Source organism: Oryza sativa, chromosome 4 (genome assembly GCF_034140825.1).
Source record: "Oryza sativa Japonica Group chromosome 4, ASM3414082v1".
In the NCBI taxonomy this organism is placed as follows: Eukaryota; Viridiplantae; Streptophyta; class Magnoliopsida; order Poales; family Poaceae; genus Oryza; species Oryza sativa.
The window spans coordinates 18293544-18314274 of NC_089038.1; the positions used below are offsets into that span (position 1 = coordinate 18293544).

Here is a 20731-nt window from a genome sequence, read left to right on the forward strand (position 1 = left end):
ACCTAATCCTTTCTTTGACATGTACGGCCAAGCCTCCGCCTCCCCATTCCCCGGTGTCTTTGGCAACACTAATTCCTCCCGCCACGCCTTCGCCTCCGTCTCCCTTGACGATGACTTCAAGCACATGGAGAGCAACACCCAAGGTGCCTCCGCCGACATCCATTGAAAAGAGTCCTCTGACCACCGCACCGGACCCTTCCCCACATGATGACGTCTTCTCCTCCCCTCATCGACCCACCATTCATGCCTTCTCCGCTGCCGCTTCCTTCCCTGCCTCTTGAACCCCAGCTTCGTGCCTGCCTTGCAGATGCAAGCGGTGATGACATTGTCGATGGGAAGGAGAAGGGGAAGGCCCCCGCTCTGGCTGGCTATGAGCGCGAGTGGCTGCGCAGGATCTTCCTCCGATTCAAGCTCGATGTCGATGGGAGTCTCACCAAGCTAGAGCTTGCCGCGCTCCTCTGCATGCTCGGCCTCCGCCTGGCATGGGTTATTGTTCCCGATTTCACAAAAGCGCAGCAACTCCGACTTCACTAGAAGACAACAACCAAACCCTGCCTGAAACCAAGCGAAAGGTTCAATTCATCGTTGCCAAGCTCATCAAATACTCGACGTAGCAGCTCCGACTTCTCAGAAACCCTCCTTGGTGTCAAAATGGGGAATAACAAGAGACCGCCATGGATTTCCTTGACGATACGTTTAACTCCCAACATATCGGAGTAGAAGATCTACCATGCATGAAGTTAAACTAGATAATTAAATTTCAGTCATTAATTTTGCGGTACACTTAATGCTACATTATTTTACATGTTAGTGTACTCTTATTCCTCACAATGAATGCCTCTAAAGTGTGGAAGAACACTAAATATATCATAAACCTACAAATGACACAAGGAAGCCAACAATATAGCATATGATCTATCGATCATCTGGCGAATCCTGTACTCAGAACGGCCTTTTTCTCGAGGTTGTAAACCCCGCTGGTCTGGCTCCCATTGTACCAAATGGACACTGTGCTTCCTCCTGTATCCGTAAAGCTCAGATCCTCAAGAACTAATGGCGACTGTGGGCATCGCTGCACTTCATCTGCTAGGGCAAGCCGCCGAAGCTCCTCCGCCACGACCGTCATTGCTGGTCTTGTTGTACCTGGAACAACTAAGCATTGACTCGCTAGCATCGCTGCACGATAGATCACCCTCATGCTAGCTTCATCAACTATGTCAATGTCAAGGAGCTCACGGAGTGTATCATGTGCTATAGCCTCCTGAAACATTGATGTCAAGCTCCTCCTTTCTTTTGATAGTGGCTTCTTACCTGTTAGAAGCTCAAGAAGGATAACTCCAAAGCTATATACGTCATTCTTGGATGTGAGCTGGTACTCGAGTAGATAGTCCGGATCAATATACCCCGGAGTGCCTTTGGGCACAGCCTGATTTTCCTCATCAATTGTTGAGCACCCAAAGTCAGACACCTTTGCGATCAATCCCTCGGCAAGTAGGATATTAGCTGGCTTCACATCGCCATGTAGTATAGGATGCGGTAGGCAATGGAGATGCGCAAGTGCTTCAGCGGATTCCGCGGCAATCCTCAACCGAGTTCCTAGTGTGACATGGAACCTCCTGCTTCTCTGGAGGTCAAGCAGCTCTTGCAATGTTTTGTTTTGCACAAACTCATATACGATCATGGGCCCCTTGAACTGCAGGCAACAGCCAAGCAACTTTACTATGTTGGGATGGTTGACACGACAAAGTATAACCAACTCCTGGACAAAGTCCCTCTTCATGCTCTCGTCAATTTCCTTGCATTGTTTTATCGCAACAGCAACTCCGTCTAAATCTGCCTTGTAAACTGTTCCCTGTCCTCCTTCCCCTATGATGTGTGTCTTGCTGAAATTACCCGTGGCAGTCTCAATTTGCACTCTGTCGAAGAGAGTGAACCCGACATTGCCCTCTACTTTCATCATTTCTAACAGGAGCTGGCCTCCATGCTGCTGAAAATACTCATCAGTTTGTCTTTGTAAATTTTGCCTTCTGATACTTCTTTTATGCTGGATCACTTCTCTTATGAGGAAGCTAGCTAGGGCAAGGAAAACAAAAGCAGAGATTCCTGTCGATGTGAAGATTAATTAGTTGTTAGTATGTACGAGAATTTAAATAAGCAGTCACTTTGACATTGATGAATCGAACAGTCCCTGTTGACTAGATCAAAATGACCCAGACCCTTTTCCCTAACGTATTGGGACGACAAACAAGAGGATTATATGCTCTTATTAGAAAAGGAGAAGATGGCAGACGAAATTAAGTCAGTATTAACACACACACTCTCTACTATATGGCACGACAAGGTGCTACGTACTAAATGGTACTGATACAGCCCCCAGCCCCACCCTCACACACTCCCCACCCTGCCCCCACTAAATCCATAGCATGCTGTTAAAATTTAACTCACCGACGACCAATCTCAATCCCACCCCTGCGCCCCTCCCCCACTCCCATAATCCGGGTAATTTTTTTACTTGATGTTATCCAATGTGTGTCTTTGTGATCCAACGGTGTTCGTACATTGAGCTATTTTTTAACTTAACCATACAATGAATTGTTAAATACGAAGCCAGTTTTTTTAACGGTTAGTGAGATAGTCAATGTGTGTCTTGTGATCCAACGGTGTTTCCACATTGAGTTATTTTTTAACTCGACATACTGACTTTATCTGGTATATATATTACGAATTCCCATCGAAGAAACCGTCCACCCACTCATTACTCTCCTTCTCCACATTTTACGGATCTGCGACGGCGTGCGGTTCCTCGTGGAGAGAAGAGGAACGACGACGGCGGTTAAGGGATGAGGAGTGGCGGCGAGGCGGTTCCGGTGATGGGTTGGCAACGAGGAGGAGCGGCAGCAGCGGCGGCGGTTCGGGGATGAGGAGGAGCGGCGGTGGCCGTTCGGGGATCAGGAGGAGTGATGAGGGGAAGGAGCGACGGATTTGGTGGCGCCGAGGTGCGTGGACAGGTGCAGCGTCGACGGGCGAGGTGGCCACGGGCGGCTGCGGATGGGAGGTGAGGTGGCGGCGGATCCGGCCGCCGCTCTGCACCCCATGCGCGCGGACCCGGCCAAGATGGGGCGGATCCGGCGTGACTACGGGTGTGGCGATGACGGGCGACTACAGGCGGGAGGCGCGGAGGCGCAGCGGCAACGAGCACATCGGCGGATCCAGCCGCCACTCCGCGTCCCACGCGCGTGGTTCCGGCTACAGCAGTGCAGATCCAGCGCAGTTGTGGGCGTGGATCCTGCACAGGTGACGACGGCGGGCTGCAAGCGAGACGGCGGAGGATCCGTCCGCTGCTCCGCCACCACGCGTACGGTGTCAACCTTCGCGGCGGTGAGCTTGTCCTCCGGCATCCATGGAGGAGCAGCGGCGGGCACCTACACGACTTGCCACCGTCGATGTCCGTTGTGATGATCGATTGTAATAATATGCATCGTAAAATAATTATTATCCACGTTGTGATTGTTGAAATTTTTTACTACCAATTTTATTTGGTGAAATAAAAATATCAGTACAAAATACCGTTTATTCCGGGCCTCCTCTAACCACTTATCAAATTAATGCCGAATCAATACACGCTAGGATCATGTAGTTTTTGGACCATTACGATTTTCATTTTTAACCTCCCAGTTACTATGACTTGGGGTTGATTTCTATCCGATGAATTAAACATTAGTTAGCATGTGTATATGTAATATCCGAGATACGTGGCTCGGTCTAATCACACACATTAGCAGGCCCCTATTTCTATATAGAAATTAAAAGATCTATCGATTTTTGCAAGGTACAAAAACTCCAAGTTATTTTTTAACTCAATATCCTCGACACCATAGTCCACATCCCAACTGTATCAAGTTAAACATTAACTCCACAACAATGCCTTCACAACCGACCACCCATGTGTATAAAACTTAAACGTTTACTAATACTAGCTAAATCTAAGTTAAACTTTAACTCATCACGAATGGCATCGTAATCCATCACCAACTGTATGTAAGTTAATTTTTAACTCTGAGTTCGGTTGGTTGCACCAGTGGGGGGACATTCCCGCTGTGTGTCGCTCCATTTTGGTCCCTGGCGCGCTGCGCCCGTGTGTCGCGCCGTGTAGCGCTACCAATGTATGTATGTATGCGCGTTACTAGTACCATGGTACTGCTAACTCGTACATTATTGTTTCTTACTACTCCCTTCGTCCTAAAATATAAGTATTTTTAGACTTCGACACAGTCTTCGAGATACTACTTTGACCAACAATATTTATAAAAATAGCATGTTTTAAATAAAAAGTGTTGCATATTATGATAATTTGTTTAATAATAAATCTAGTAACATCAATTCTATATGATTGATATTTTTAATTTCTTTATTATTAATAGTTAAAGTTAAAAATGGTTGACTTACCACTATGCTAAAAATGTTATGTTTATATTTCGAGACGAAGGGTGTAGTTTGTACTAAAAATAACGTTACGCTCTCCAAGACTGAAGAAAAAAAAGCTAGCTGTCGCACTGCGAAAAAGCTAGTAGTAGCTTCATCATTTCACCTGGACTAGCTATGTGATACGCATAACTAGAAATAAAGTCTATTGGGAGAATTATCCAATATACATAGTTAGAGATGAAGTCATTTTAGACAGAGGTAGTAGGAAAAGTAAACATTGGAAGAAGCTTAAAATACTACTACCTCCGTTTTTTAATAGATGACGCTGTTGACTTTTTCTCACATATTTGACCATTCGTCTTATTCAAAAATTTTATGCAAATGTATAAAGTATAAATCACACTTAAAGTACTATTAGTGATAAAACAACTCATAACAAAATAAATTATAATTACATAATTTTTTTAAATAAGACGAATGGTCAAACATGTGAGAAAAAGTCAACGGCGTTATCTATTAGAAAATGGAGGGAGTAGTACATTGGAAGAAGCTTAAACAAGTGCTAATGTGCAAAAAAAAAAAAGAACTAACATGTTGTTTCAATGTGCAAATTGACCATTAAAAGCATCTGAAGAGTCTTCCTGTCCAATCTAGTGGGTGATGTTGTATGTGCAATGTCGGAGAAGGCTAGCAGTAAAATGTACACATTTTGTAAGTTAAGCATGGGTAATAAAAAAGTTATTAAAGATGATTGGGAGAAAGTTGTAATTGGCTAAGAAAATAAAGTAGATGATGAAATTAAATTGGGGATGTTTGTTATTGGTTGATATAAAAGGTATATGAAGAAATACTTTTATTTTGATTAAAATTTAATAAGTAGAAAATACGCTACTGGAGAAGTGATCTTTGCCGGGTCGGGCAAAAACCACATTTGTCCCGGTTCAACAAAAAACCGGGACTAAAAACCATTTTTACTCCCGGTTTAAAAATGCAACGGGAAGAATTGATCTTTACTACCAATCGGGACTAAAGATGGTTTGCCGATTGTCAGGATGTGTCAGGTCCCCCGGATCTTTAATCCCGGTTGGTAACACCAACCTGGACAAAAGATGGGATATTTAGTTTCAGTTTGTGTTACCAACCGGGACTAAAAATCTTGGCCATTTTTAGACCCGGTTGGTAACAACAACTGGGACTAAAATTACCCTCCATATATGTCATCTTCTTCTTCCTCTAGCCCGAGAAGGCATCAAAATTTTCTTGAGTTTTGAGGGGAGGTGCTACCAAAATTTTTGGTTTTTTGTTTTGGTGATAATATACAACTTGGAGGTGTCAAAAAGGTTAGCAACTTCATCCTCCTCTCTTTTGTTGTTAGCATTTGGATTTAGAGATATATTTTGTATACTATTTTGCCTCTAGAAATTTGGATTGGGTGATGATGAGAGAGAAAGTTTGTGTAAGGATGAAGTAATGTAGAAAATTAATCTAAAAGAATATAAAACTTAATTAAGTTAATTTAAATTAAGTAAAACACATTAATTATTTGTTTACAACTTTAATGTGGAATTAAAACATGATTAATTTGTGCTATTATTATTATAATTATTGTTCGAATAATTATATATAACTGTTGTATGCTTGTTTAATTTGATAGAAAACTAAGTTAATTTAAAATCAAAAATAATTACAATACATTAAATATTTGTTAATTAAAACATGAATAATATGTGGTATTAATTTATAATCAAATTAGTTTATTTAGAATTTGAAAAAAATCTTGTGATAAAAGAGATGAGGAAGTAAAATATAGAAGATTAATCTAAAAGAATAGAAAACTAAGTCAATTTAAATTAAATTAAGTACAACACATTTTGTCCAGGGGAGATACCCGTAGATGTCACACCCTAAAAATTCAAAATATATAAATTGTTGTTTAAATGGAATTTTTAGAAATAATTTTTAAAAAGCCTAGAAGAGAAGATCTAATTTTAATTAATAAATTCCAATATAAAATGGGGCCAGATAAAATTTCATTAAATACTTTGCTTAATTCTATAATTCCTAGATTTTTCTGGGATTTATTTGAGCTAAGGAAGTATTTTTAATAAATGGAATTGCATTTAAGAAATAATTTAAATTGAAAAAGGTTTTAAAAAGTCCTCTTTTGGCTTTGGGCCGAAAGTCGGCCCAAAACCCTCTCTCTCTCCTCGGCCCAAGTCGGCCCAGTCCGCCGGCCGCTCTCCTCTCTCTCTCCCGCTGACTGGTGGGCCCCACCTGTCAGGGTCGTCGTCTTCGTCGCGCCGTCGCCGCCCGAAACCCTAGCGCGCCGCCGCCGCCGTTTCCTTCCAAATCCGGCCGCTCCTTTCCTTCTCCGGCCGAATTGATAGAGGGGAAATGATCTTCTCGATCTCCTCTTCCTTTTCTCTTTTGGAAACATCGGCTAATTCGTTTTGGAAGTTCGTGGAATCGAGTTCGATTCGGATCGGCCTCTTTCCTCCGAACCCCGAAGTTTCCTTCCCGTCGCCGGCCGCCGTGGGCCTTCGCCGCTGCCTCCTAGCCCCTTTAAAAGGCTCCCCGGTGTCTCCTCTACCCGCCGCCACCCTCGCCTTCGCCTCTCGTCGTCGGAAACGCCCTAGCGCCGTGTGCCCTAGCGCCGCCGTCGCCGCCGTCGCTCCAGGCGTGCGCCGCCGCCGTTCCGGTCATCGTCATCGCTCGGGAAGACCGCCGTCGTGGTCGCCAAGTCGCCGCCGTCCTCGTCCGCCCCTTCGCCGTCGCCGAAGATCACCGGAGCACCGTCGCCGCCGTCGACCCGATCTCCGCCGCCGTTTCAACCTCGTCGCCGTCACCGTCGCCGTCCGTTGGTCTTCCGCCGCTCCTTTGGTCACCGGTGAGTTCGCCGCGTCGCGCTCTACCCGTTGGTGTCCTCCGTTCGTGCCGAAGCGCCGCCGTTCGCCGGCGAGCGTGCGCCGTCCGAGCCGCCGCCGCCGGTGGTGACGTCATCGCCGACGTCATCGTTGCCCTCTCCCGTGAGCCGGTCATAGACCGATCGATCTCGGCCGTCCGTTTTGGATGAGTCGATCTCTGCCGTCCGTTCGTGTGAACCGCCGCCGTGCGCCCGGTCCACCGAAACCCTAGCCGCTGACGCAATAAATCCTTTTTTCCTTTTCAAAAATAATTCATTATTGCGTCATAATTCAATTAAAATCAATATAAGTGTTTTAATCCGATTTAATCTTCAAAAATTCATAACTAATTCATCTTAGCTCGGATTTAGTTGGTTCAAGTATCTAAGTTTTTCTAAAATTGAGATCTACATGTTAAAAATATCCACATGTACTGTTCATGCTTGTTTATGTGCTGTTTTGGTGATTTTGCTTCTTTCTGTTTAGATTCCGTCGTTTCCGGAGAGTCCGTTTTTGCAGAAGAAGAATTTGAAGAGTTCCAAGGCCAGCAAGGCAAGTCACACAGATCCCAAACAACCCTTTGAGCATGTTGATCCCGTTTAAAGCTATTGTTTCTATTCAACTAATGCATTTATTTTCGAATGTCATTGGGTGGAATTAATCTATTGTTTGCTATAGCCCTTTTGTTCTTGATTACTTTATTCCTTGATACCTTGGGTTATTAAAACTTGACTAGTTGAGCTTTATATTTACTGGTTCAACTAGATATTAGACATAATTGCTTACCCAAGCTTAGAAACATTAGCACACTATTGGGATAACTTATGACTCACTATTATTTAATGATGGCTTAATGATAGTTCACGATGGTCAATCGTGATTGGTTAATTAATTAATGTGCCAACTAAAACCTGATAATTGTGGGTTGTGAGCACATGGTTTTGATGGTCGTGCTCATGACAATTAAGGACCGGTTCACGAGTTTCGGTTGTGAAACATTAACCGTGCCAACCACAAGCCAGCGTGGGCAACGGCTTTACCTTTTGTATAGCATGGTTCATTGCGGAGCACCAGACTGAGAAGTGGCGGAGATAAGTCCACGGGGGTCGCTGGGGAGTCCATGCCTTGTTTATAAGGGGGTGATTATGATCCAGGAAAGGTGCGCTGTAATGGATTGTGTTATGCAAGGGGTATTGTCACAACTCCTTTCCGAGGTACCGTGGTGGTATTGAGGCACATGGTGACATGATGTGGGGCTGTGTCTTGTGGGTACAGTGGTACACCTCTGATCAGAGTAAAACTATTCGAATAGGTGCCCGCGGTTATAGGCGGGTCTAACAATGTCTTTCGTGATTAGTCTCACACTTTTCACCATATTAAATGGTGCTATAATTGGTAATAATTTGATTAGCTCCTGGTTTGGAATGGTATATTCCTGGTTTAGAGATAGAACTGTGCAGCCGGGTTGGTTGTTCAGAATGGTTGGGCCTATACAACAGGGTATGTTGTATAGCGTTGGATTAATATTGTTTAATTAATACTTAACTGTTTTATTAAATTCTCAAATGTTTGCTAAATGCTGCTTTTGCAAATGAAACCCTATTATGCCATTCTTTGTTATCCTGTGCACTTGCATATTTGCTGCGTGGCTTGCTGAGTATGTCATATACTCACCTTGCAATCATTCATCAGAGGAAGAGTTCTACAATGATGCTGATGGTGTGGAGGATTAGGTGTAGCCTTGGTCAAGCTGCCTGTGGAGTGGAGCCGTCTGCGCCGTTTATCTTAATTTTCCGCTGCTTAGATCTTTATTGATTGAGAGGAACTATCTACCTCTGTAATGACATTATATTCGCTTATTAATTAGAGTAATAATTGTACTCTATTATCAATTTGTTATTGTGTGCCTCGGCTGATTCCTGGACGAGGGTTCACACACATGTAAGCGTTTGGAATTTTGGATAGAAATTCCGGGCGTGACAGTAGACCGGATATAAAGGGTATTGGGGTACGCTGGTACGAGGATCTATGTAGTATGACATCAAGCAAACAAAAGACAAGCATTATACTGGTTCAGACCCCTTGGTAGGTAATAGCCCTGATCCAGTTGGTATGGGATTATATGATGGAAACTACAGATTACAAAGGGAATAACAGAACTCGATGATACCGGCGAGACCGTAGTCGAGTTGGTCCGACTAGATCTCCCGGCGACTTGGCTCCTGTAGGCTCTGACTTCATAGGCTGTGGTGGATGTGTCGGCGGTCAGATTCGATGCGTTAGGTCCTGCCCAGGTGGTCCCTTTTATACCGCGGGTCAGTTGATCTCCAAGTAGGACTCGAAAATATCGGACCCCTCACGATATGGTAACGACCTAGTCTTGTTCGAGTAGGACTCCCTGCATCTGTGGATTCTGTTTCTATCACGTGATAGATTTCCTTAATGTATACAGGAACTATCCGTATACGCGCGGGTATACCGTATCAGTATACAACGTATATCCAAGGATAGAGGGTATACCTTATCCGTAACCCTGACACATTCAATATTTGTTTAAAACTTTAATGTGGTATGAAAACATGAATATTTTTTGTTATTATTTTATAATGATTGTACGATTAATTATATGTAACTATTGTATGATGTTTAATTGGTTTGACTTTCGTGGATCGGCAATGGATGCGCGCGGACTGACGGTCGAAAGAGTTTATTGACGGCGTGCATTATTTTCTAAGAGTGGCCGAGGCTAAAAAGCAGAATAATGGTTTTATCCGTTGTCCATGCACTAAGTACAAAAACCAGAGGGAGTATTATGTAGTAAGAACTATTCAGATTCACTTGTCTCGGACGGGTTTCATGCCGAGATATAATGTTTGGACCTCGCACGGGGAGCAAGGGGTTCAAATGAAGATGATGAAGTAGAAGACGAGAACATTCCGGACTGGCTCAGTACAGTGGATTTGAAGGAAATACAACGGGCGAGGTAGAAGGTGCTGTTGAAGATAACGATGCTGCAGATGATCTTGGTCAAATGTTGCAGGACGTCAAGGAGGACTGCAAAAGTGAAAAGGGGGCTCAGAAATTAGAGTGTATGTTAGCTGATCACAAGACGCCGTTGTACCCAGGTTGCGAACAGGGGCACAAAAAGTTAGGTACAACTCTGGAATTCTTGCAATGGAATGCCAAAAATGGTGTCAGTGACAAGGCATTTGGCGAGTTATTGAAACTAGTGAAGAACATTCTTCCGGAGGAAAACAAGTTGCCAGAAACAACATACGAAGCTAAGAAGATAGTCTGCCCTCTAGGACTGGCGGTTCAGAAGTGTAGACACTGATAAAAAGAAGATCAGAAGATTTTTAAAAGGAATGGATGCGAAACTGCGAGTGAAACTTTTGGCTCACGACTTTCCGACGTTTCGGCAAATGGTCGATAAGTCCTTGTTACTAGAAGATGCAGAACAAGAGATGCAAGAATACAAGAGACGCAAAGTAATGTCCCTAGAGATTCAAGCAAAAGAAGGTTTGTGTCGAAAAACAAACTCGCCAGCACAATACTATCAGAAAGCATCTCAGCATTCAAATGGTTCCGGTTCTACGTCTCGTTCGACTATGTCAGAACCTGGTCAGCAAGCCACAATGATCAACAATAATAGCCATAAAGGAAGCAACTCCGTACCATGCCCTACACCTTCAAAAAGACGTGGTTATAAGGCAGGAGTCGAATGTTTCATCTGCCATGAGATGGGACACTATTCATGGTACTGCCCTCAGAAAGTCAAGTCAAAACGAGTCCAACCAACAACAAGCCTTCCTAACGTATCTGGACCAAAAAGTTCAAAGCCACCAAATAGTGGTTCTGCCTCGTTGACCTCACCGCCCGTTGGACAAGGTCGTCTGAACCATGTGCAAGTAGAAACAAATGAAAAAGTTGTGAATCTCGAGCAAGTTGAAGGAGCAGGAGAAGAACAGGTTCCACAGGCAAGAGCAAAGCCACAGTAAGATGAAGAATGCTAAGTGAATCAAGTTACCAGACCGTTTTGTGGCAAGTATGCAACAATAAGTTGAAGAAAGACTAGCAGAGTCTGAAGCTGTGAAGAAGTCTGAAGATCCCTTTTTGGTTTCGTGTGTGTGGTCCACCGTCGAATCTCGGGGTCGAGATTCTTGTAAGGGGGGTGGATCTGTAACGCTCCACTTTTCGTGAGGCGTTAAAAACTAATTCGGCAAAATCCTAATTGCGAAAATTTTCGTTCTTTGTGTGCGAGTCTAAGTCGTGCCGTGGATCTCAGTTTAAATCCGTCCTTGATCCCTCTCGTCGCCATCAAAATCATCCTCATCGAAATTTCCTCTTCCAATTTAAGTCTCCAAAATCAAATTCCGAAATTCAAATCCTTCCTTTGAATCCTCGCCAAATACTTCTACGAATCCAGAATTATTCAAATCCCGCCTCGAATCCTTTCCTTGACTCCACCCTATGTTCCCGAGAACAAATACCCAAGTATTCCTTTTGAATCTTTTCCATGACTTCTCCTTGAGTTTCCCTTGATACATCCCTAAACCCTCGAGTTTGAATATCAAATTTGAATTCGAATCCAAACCCTAAATCTCTCCAATTCTATCCAAATCAGTTTTCTCTGTAAAAGTCTACTTTACCACCCTGTGTTTTTGGATGGACCGATTCTCCTCCCCCGGCCCATCTCCCCTCCCAGCCCATCATCTCCCCCCCTCGCACGTGCGTTGCACGCATGCGAGCCGAGAGAGAGAGAGCCGTCGCTCGCTCTCTCTGTCTCTCTCGCTCTCGCTGTTTCTCCCTCTCTCTCTCTCTCTCTCTTTCTCTCTCTCGCGCCGACGCCGCTTCCCGCCGTCGCCGCCCAAAACCCGCCACCGCCTTCGCTCTTTCCCGCGCTTGCGCGTGGCCGACCGGCCGGTCGTTGCCGCCGTCAGCCCTGCCGCGCCTGCGCCGCGCAACCGCCCGGTCGCCGCCGCCGTTAGCGCCTGCGTCGTGCTGCCGCTCGGCCCCGCTGCCTGCCGCAAGCTCTGCAGCGCGTGCCCAAGCCGCTCCACCCGCGTCCATCCAAATCCCAGAGGCAGAGCACTCCCTCTCCCACCTCCTTTTTCCCAAACCGGCATGGTAAAGCCCCCCCTTCCCACCGTCCTCCTTTCTCTTTTTCCCTCCCAAGCAACGACGCCACGCCTCCACTCCTTGGCCGCTAGCGCTTGGAGGCAGAGACGCAGATGCCAGCGCCAGCTCGCCGCCCCCACCTTGACTGCGCCAGCCCGCGCTAATCCTCCCGCTCCCGCGGTTCGATTTTCCGCCGTTCGATCCACCGCCTTCGCCGCCCAACGCATCCACACCGTCGCTGCCTTCGCGCTGCCCACGAAACCGCCGCAGCCGCCCGTGAACACCAGCCGAGCTCCCTTGACCGCCAATGTCGGTTTCCCTCCTCCAAACCGACCTCTCCTCCTCGCCTATAAAGCCCGCGCCCTCCCCACCGTGAACCCAACCACCGCCAGGTGGGTCCCGCGCGGTGGACCGCGTCCACCCGCGTCGGCCTCTCTCTCCCCGCGCCCCTAATGGGCCGACCACCCGCGCCCGCGCCGGCCCAATGGCCTGACCGCGCTGCGCATGACCCTTGGGTCGAGCCCGAGCCGCCCAAAGAAGTCTAAATCCCATCCCTCCTTCAATTTCTTTCCAAAAAGGGTTTAATAAATTATTAAATCCTTTTTCCTTTGGTTAGTAAATCCAATAAACTTCGAAAATCCATATATTCCAAACCGCTCATCCGATTGACTCCGTTCAACTTCCAGTAATTCCGTAAAATTGAGATCTATTTAATGGCACTACTAATTAGTCTAAATAGGATCTTTCTTTTGGTCCTTTGTTTAGGTTTTCGATTGTTTGCGTATAGTTGCGGTTATCGGATTTTCGTCGATCGCGGGTTTTCTCGAAGATTCGTGAAGCTTCATGAAGACCTTGAGCAAGGCAAGTCACCCTTTGATCAATTGCCCCTATAATTGAAAAGTCATTATTATTTTGTTTGCAACATGCATTATTAGAATCACACACTTAACTTGCTTGGCCTCGGTTTGCGTGCCAAACCGACGGACCTACCCAGTAGTCGCACTAATTTCTGTAGGTCGTACTACCCTGATTCCTTGTCGCTCCACCCTTGTGGTACCTCGGTATTCGTGCTCTCTGAGCGCGTATACCAAATATCCCACATACACCGTTGTTTGTCGAAAACTTGGGAAATGGGTTTGTGAAGCCTTCAAAACCCGACATGCGGTGTCGGTGTGTTTGAAAATAAAATGAATTGTGAAAACTCGCGATGCGGGGGTTGTGCCTATGTGGCACTGTCCCGTATTCGCATATAAGGACCGATTCCTGTGGGAAACTCATCAAACATAATCAAAGTGCAACCACAAGGTGGAATGGGACACCCTAGCTAAGTAACTAGTCGGTTCAGGGAAACCTCGCATGCCAATAGTTGGGGAACGCCGGGGCGGGGTCGATTGGAGCCAACCCGGGTTCCTGGTAAGGCCAGAACGCGAAGCTTGCCAGATTACCGATCGAGGTGGTTGGAGTTTGATTTGTGAAAACTAAAATGGCCTATATTTATGTGAGGATTTGATCCTTCTATGTGGCATGAGGTAACCCTGGGTCAGCTTGGGAAAGGCTTTGTTGCGAACCTCCGATATCGACGGGTGTTCGGAATAAGTTCGTATCTTGTGGGTAAAGTGTACCCCTCTGCAGAGGTTAACTAACTGTTCAAACAGCCGTGCCCACGGTCATGGGCGGATGTGAGGTGGTTCCCGTTGCGTAGATTTGTTTGCCTGTGCTTTGTGAAAAGTTGTTGTTGTGTGGGAATCGTAACCTGAATCAGCCTATGTGGCAGATGGACAACCTGAGTGGTCAGAAACGAATCTGTGTGATTTGGGATGTCTGCGGGCATCATAGACTAGGCTTCCCGAGTGGAAGCGGATTGTTGTGCTGCTGGGCAGCTGGACTCTGGGAGTCCGAGAAAATGAAAAAGGCTCTGGGAGCCGATTAATCAAGTGGAATGGCTCTGGGAGCCGAGAAGTAATGATCTGACCCGGGAGGTCGGTACATTACTAAATGAGCTGTTGAAAAGCATCTCTTAAAGTCGAATCGAGACGCAAGTCTCTTTTCGCCCCAAACTTAGAAAGAAATAAATCACTTAGTGATTTCAAAATGTCTTCAAATAAAAGATTTGTAAAACAACCTTGCCTCTCTTCCAAGCTTGCATTAAACACCTAAGTTCCCGTGACTTGCTGAGTACGAAAGTACTCACCCTTGCTCTATATAAATATATATAGTTTCTCCGCCCTGAAGTTGAAGATGAGGTGAAGTGAAGATTAGGGTTTCGTCCTGGTTCCCAGCCGTCGCCTGTGGTGTTGGGTGTTAGACCGTTGGTTCCGCTGCTGCTGCCGTTGTTGGTGTTCGCCTCGTCCGTGTCGTCGGTTGTATTCTCGGGCTGTCTGAGCTGCAACCTAAGCTAAGGTAAATAAGTCCTCTATTTATTTTAAGGATTGCTATGATTCATTTTTGTCACCGTGGGTACCAGCACTATGTCCTGGGACTGGTACCGAGATCGCGGTTTCGTAGGAAGCGGTTCACGCCGTTTTCCCTACGACACGCTCCTGTCAGGTGCCGTTGTACGGCGGTATCAGATTGGGGTGTGACAAGAAGATACACGCATGTCCGAATGATTGTATCCTCTATCGCGGTGAGGAGTACGAGAACCTAGAAGCATGCCCGGTCTATAATGCACTACGGTACAAGATTAGAAGAGACGATCCAAGTGAAGTTGACGGACAGCCCTCGAAGAAAAGAGTTCCTGCGAAGGTGATGTGGTATTTTCCCCTAATACCACAACTTATACGTTTGTTCAGGAACAAAGAGCATGCAAGAATGATGCGATGGCACGCAAAAGAACGTCAACAGGACGGGATGCTAAGACACCTCGCCGATGGGTCGTAGTGACAAAACATCGATAGAAAAGTTTAAAGACTTTAGAAAGGATGCACGGAATGTAAGGTTCGGTTTAAGTACGGATGGATAAATCCATTCGGAGAGATGAGCAGCGGCCATAGCACTTGGCCTCTTATGATGTGTATCTACAACCTCCCTCCTGGCTATGCATGAAGAGGAAGTACATCATAATGCCGATTATTATTCAAGGCCCAAAGTAATCTGGTAACGATATTGATGTGTACCTAAGACCACTGGTTGAAGATCTATAACTGTTGTGGAAGAAAGAAGGCGTCCATGTGTGGGATGAGGACAAACAGGAGGAATTTAACCTATAAGCGCCGCTGTTCGTAACCATCAACGATTGGCCTGCCCTTAGCAACCTATCCAGACAGTCAAACAAGGGGTACAAGGCTTGCACCCACTGTTTGCAAGAAACTGAAAGTATGTATTTGAAGCATTGTAAAAAGGTTGTCTACATGGGCCATCGTCAATTTCTTGCTGCGACCCATCTTGTCCAGAAGAAAGGCAAGCATTTTGATCAGAAGGCGGACCACCGTAAGAAGCATATATTTCGCAACGGTAAAACCGTGTTCGATATGGTGAAAGATCTGAAAGTAGTGTTTGGAAAGTGACCTGGCAGCCAACCCGTAGCCAGCGAAGATGGTCACGCGGCGATGTGGAAGAAGAAGTCTATTTTTTGGGAGTTACCCTATTGGAAAATCTTGGACGTCCGCCACGCAATCGACGTGATGCACCTCACCAAGAACCTCTGCGTCAACTTGCTGGGCTTCCTAGGTGTGTACGGGAAGTCGAAAGATACACTTGAAGCACGCAATGATCTCAAAGATATGAAACAACGTGAGGACCTCCACCCGGAACCAAAGGAGAAAGAAAGCCAGTACTTAAGCCCAGCCAGCTACACTCTTAGCAAGGCAGAGAAGGAAAGTATATTTGAATGCTTGGAGAGCATCAAGGTACCGTCTGGGTACTCCTCTAATATAAAGAGAATAATAAGCAGGAATGATAAGAAGTTCACGAATCTAGAGTCTCATGACTGTCACGTGTTGATGATAGCACCGGTCGAGGCAAAGGTAGGGCTGAAGGACTACAAGCGAACAGTGAAGAAGGCTGACGAAAAGTCCAAAAGACAGTCCAAAGAAGTCCCTCAGCTTGGAGATCAACCACAGCCCGAGCTGGATCCCGGTGACGCGTTTCTTACACCTAAAAAACGACAGATCAAACTATTCATGAAAGAAACCGGTCTATCCTTGGACCAGTTGAGGGAGTCCAACGACGCAGAGATCCCAGTGGCTGAGGTGAAATACCAATTTAAGCTGGGTAAACCTCTCGTCAAGCCTGATCAGGTGCAGAATCTCTCCACGCAAATGTACCGATTCCATCAATGGTACATGGAACAATCAGCGAAAGGTAGAACGATGTTCGAGTAAGGGCTAGAAACGCTGAGCAAAATCTCTTCACTGCAAAATCTCTTCGCTGGTGGACCAGTTGCCTGCCTAGGAAAATCATGATTTCTACAGGGATTGTGGTACAGGCGGGACTGTGGTACAGGCGGCATTGCTAGTCGGTCGCTTGTGAAAACATGTTTTGTCCGCCTTCAAAAATACTTTATCTCATAGTGACTCCGAAGATGTAGTAGCGTGAATTGAAGACACTATAAAGAATGAATGCTATTATATGCTCGCGAAAAAAAAATGAACAATATTACTACTCGTTATGTACGGGAAATAAAATAAACAGTCCAAACATGTAGCATGAGACGGAAGCATGATAGTACCAATAGCGATTTTTGCCCCAGAACTGAGTGGTAGTTGATCTCTCTCGCATGTCCCATTTTGGGCGTTGCCTTTCGGATAACCCGGAGGGCACACGCACTTGAATGCACCGGGAGTGTTAACGCAAGTTCCAGGCACAGCACACGGGTACTTCGACCAATCAGTGCACTCGTTGATATCTGCAACCAAATACATGTTTAAAAATATGAGGGAATAAGCGAAACGGCATATTTTGCAAACGAAAAATAATTTATAAATAAAACTTTCATATACGTGTTCTTAGCGGTCTAAAAACAATGGCTGAAAAATAAATTTCGATGAAAAAAACCCCAAAATCAACTTCAAATTTAAGGTTGAAAATTTAAATTTTGGCTAATAAGCATACGCGAAAAGATGAGGCTATCTGAGCACGTGCAAATATGATTACAAAAGCTAAAAGGACCTATCTTATTTGTAACGTGACTAAGTTTATTCTTGTCTATCAATCACTTTCAAACACTACATCAGTACCTTTATATTTTTCTCCCTGTGGTGAAGCAAATATTAATGTTGTAACCTAAAAGGTAAAGTATTATGCTTTCGTCTAACTCCTTAGCAGAATGGAAACTAGCTAGAAATAATGATTTATACAAGTATAATAATTCATCTAGAAAGAAACCAAACTAAAGTCGCACTTCATTTTTACCGAATTTGCAGTTTTTCAACTGTGCAAGTTTAGCAAATGGCTTGTATATGTAACTGTAGTAAATGTCTTGTGCAAGTTAGCTTGAATGACGGATAAGAAAATATCAGACAGACTGATAATAGGAAAGCAGAAGACTGAAGTTAGAATAAGGAGCATCCTATATAAATTAAGTAGGCAAGGGGTTGACGCGGCATATACTGATACGGTCAACACAGAGAAATCGTTCATTTCGTACCTTTGCATCCAAGCTCTGGATCATCCAGGTAAGGATTTCCATGAAATCCTTCCTTGCATTTGCAGATATAGCCTGGTCCATTAGACGAGTTGAAACAGTCACTGTTGTTACTGATGCACGCGTATTTGGGATCGGGATTGGGATTCCGCCGCGCTGCCTCGCACGTTTGGTTCCCAATGGCCCAATCCAGAAGCAACGGCGCCTGCCCGGCGTATGTGTCATTGAACGCTGATGACATCGCATAGCTCGTGGAAAAGGTGAAGTTTGATGCTTCCACGAGTGCTGCGTAGCTGCAACGGCTCATGTTATAGATCTTCGCTGTGTTAAAGCGGTCATCGAACCAGATCCCATAGTTCTGAAGCCCCTTTGGGATGGTGGTCTGACAGCAGCCTATCCCAGAGCAGGTTCCATCGGAGAGACTTGCAAGGTCGCCCTGGCTATTACATGTGGCCACGCATCCGGTGGTTAAACTACTGCTTTCCAGCTGTTGCGGCTTTGTGATGGTGATGTAAGCAAGTGTTCGGCATCCGATGACCGTGAACTTGTTGCCAGTATCAGATAATCTGTATGGTGTATCCCTGAAGGACAGAAACCAATTTATGGAGTCCATTGTTCTGTTAATCGTGTTATAGCACGACCAGGATATATCCATCTTTATCCGAACCTGAGATTCTGCTAGCAAGATGCCGCGCACCTCCACGTCATCCGAGAGAAACGGCTTGAGCAGCAGGCCGTCCCGTTTGCAGCTCACCTCAAAGCCAGGAATGGCGCAGCCTGGCTGATCGTCTTTCATCCCGAACGGATAAGGGATCGCTACGTCGCCGCAACTTCTACGGCAGGAAGATGCAACGGCGGGCAGGCATGCCACCGTTGCCACAGCAAGCCATAGAAGAGCTCTAGTTATCCCGCGGGGAGATGGCACGGGCGATGTTTCACTACTCATTTGTGCTGTTCGAGTTAGCCTTTATCAGCGAATGCTGCAACAACTGCACTATCTTCGAGTGATCTCGAGTCTTGTATATATATATGGTGTATTCCCTTTGAGAGATGTAGATCGACAGTAGCCCGTGCTTGATGTCTAAATTAAAGTTACGTGCGATATGATACACATATGCCAGTCATGAAATATAATAACTCATAATTAAGTCATACTTGGACTAGTATAAGTCTTCCCCGCGAGTAGGATTAGGTCAAGGTCTTCGCGCGTGCGAGCAACTCGGCAAGCCGGCCGCCTAGCGTACGTAGAGAACTTCATTCCGACTTTTCAAATCATCTGCGGCTCTACTGTATATTACGTGGCATAATTTGGTCCCTACGCATTTCTATTTAAAATGTCGACAACTATCAAAAAATTATGCAACGTACATGAATATCGTTACACTAGAACGGATACCCTCATCTCAATCGGGCGGTAAGCCCCATCTCAATCGGGCACAGCGTCCGTCACAGGCTAGAAGTCACTGATGTGAAAAGTTATCCCAATCGGGCAAACGGCCGTTACGGATGAATCTATCTCAATCGGGCCCTAAGTAAAGCCCGTCACCGATAGCTTTGACCCAGACGCCCAGTCAAACTATAGCCCGTTACAGATGACCTATCTCAATCGGGCCACAACTAGCGCCCGTCACAGATGACTACTAACCTTTATCGGGCCTAAACTAGAGCCCGTCACAGATGATACTCATCTCAATCGGGCCTAAACTAGAGCCCGTCACAGATGACTGCTGACCTCAATCGGGCCTAAAATAGAGCCCGTCACAGATGATTACTGACCTCAATCGGGCCTAAACTAGAGCCCGTCACAGATGACTCCTGACCTCAATCGGGCCTAAACTAAAGCCCGTCACAGATGACCGTCATCTCAATCGGGCATTTAGTTATGGCCCGTCACAGATGACTATAATCCAAAAAAAATAAATTTTTTTTTTTGGCTAGCCTCAGGTCTTCTTTGCTAGCCATGCCGGCTACAAAAATGACAAAAACAAACACAGATATCTAATATCCCCAGCTCTCCAGCATCACCCATTCATATACATATGCATTCACATACACAAACATCAACATATTTCACACAACCACACATTCACAGCCATCTCATATTTCACATCCATTCACATATTTCACATCCATTCAAATATTTATCATATTTCACCTGCAAAACCAAGTTAGTTGGATCAAATATTTATTTAGCAAGTCTTAACATAAACATATGAAATATATACATAAATATAAACATCACAGTTACATCATCACAGTTGCATAATAAGTGTTCATCATTGCCTAAACATAAAAGTTCAACATTGTTCATCATTTTAGTTTAAGCCTAAACATTCCTTTGGGGTTAATTATTTCGCGGAGGATGAAGCTGGCTATCTCCTCGCGAACCTCCTCAAAGCTGGTAGGCAGAGACTTGGTTATTGTGCCCTATATTGTCATAATTCCAGATTAGTTGATCGATCATATATAAGTACTAAAATGTAGTTAGTCTATCACAATTGAGACCACCGACCTCAAACTCAGCCAAAGTCTTCACCTTTTCTCTATACAGAAGGCGCATGTTGTGGCACACATGGAATCCGCACTGGTCACCTATTTGTTACTTTACCGGGAAGTCTTTTTTTGTGGATGAGGGTGTCATGTCCTGTCTTCCTGAGGCCTCCTCTTTGCACATATTGGGCCCACGCTTCATCTATCGCTA

General features: G+C 45.3%; 1 protein-coding gene across 1 annotated transcript; it reads right to left on the minus strand.

Annotated features, from left to right (window-relative positions):
- Positions 1 to 726: 726 nt before the first annotated feature.
- LOC107277118 (wall-associated receptor kinase 5) lies at positions 727 to 19051 on the minus strand. The gene is made up of 3 exons (XM_015781134.3): positions 18034 to 19051; positions 17116 to 17292; positions 727 to 2103 (listed from the first exon to the last, which is right to left on the minus strand). Exons 1-3 carry the CDS (start codon positions 18974 to 18976, stop codon positions 923 to 925), a joined length of 2301 nt encoding a protein of 766 aa, XP_015636620.1. The 5' UTR covers positions 18977 to 19051; the 3' UTR covers positions 727 to 922.
- Between the last annotated feature and the right edge of the window lie 1680 nt (positions 19052 to 20731).

Excerpts from the sequence above, each read along its gene's own strand:
- LOC107277118 (XM_015781134.3), bottom strand. The coding sequence starts at position 18,976 with ATGAGTAGTGAAACATCGCCCGTGCCATCTCCCCGCGGGATAACTAGA. Across the intron at positions 17,293-18,033 it reads TCCAGAGCTTGGATGCAAAG|ATATCAACGAGTGCACTGAT; the intron begins GTACGAAATGAA and ends ATTTGGTTGCAG. Across the intron at positions 2,104-17,115 it reads TGGGGCAAAAATCGCTATTG|GAATCTCTGCTTTTGTTTTC; the intron begins GTACTATCATGC and ends TCACATCGACAG.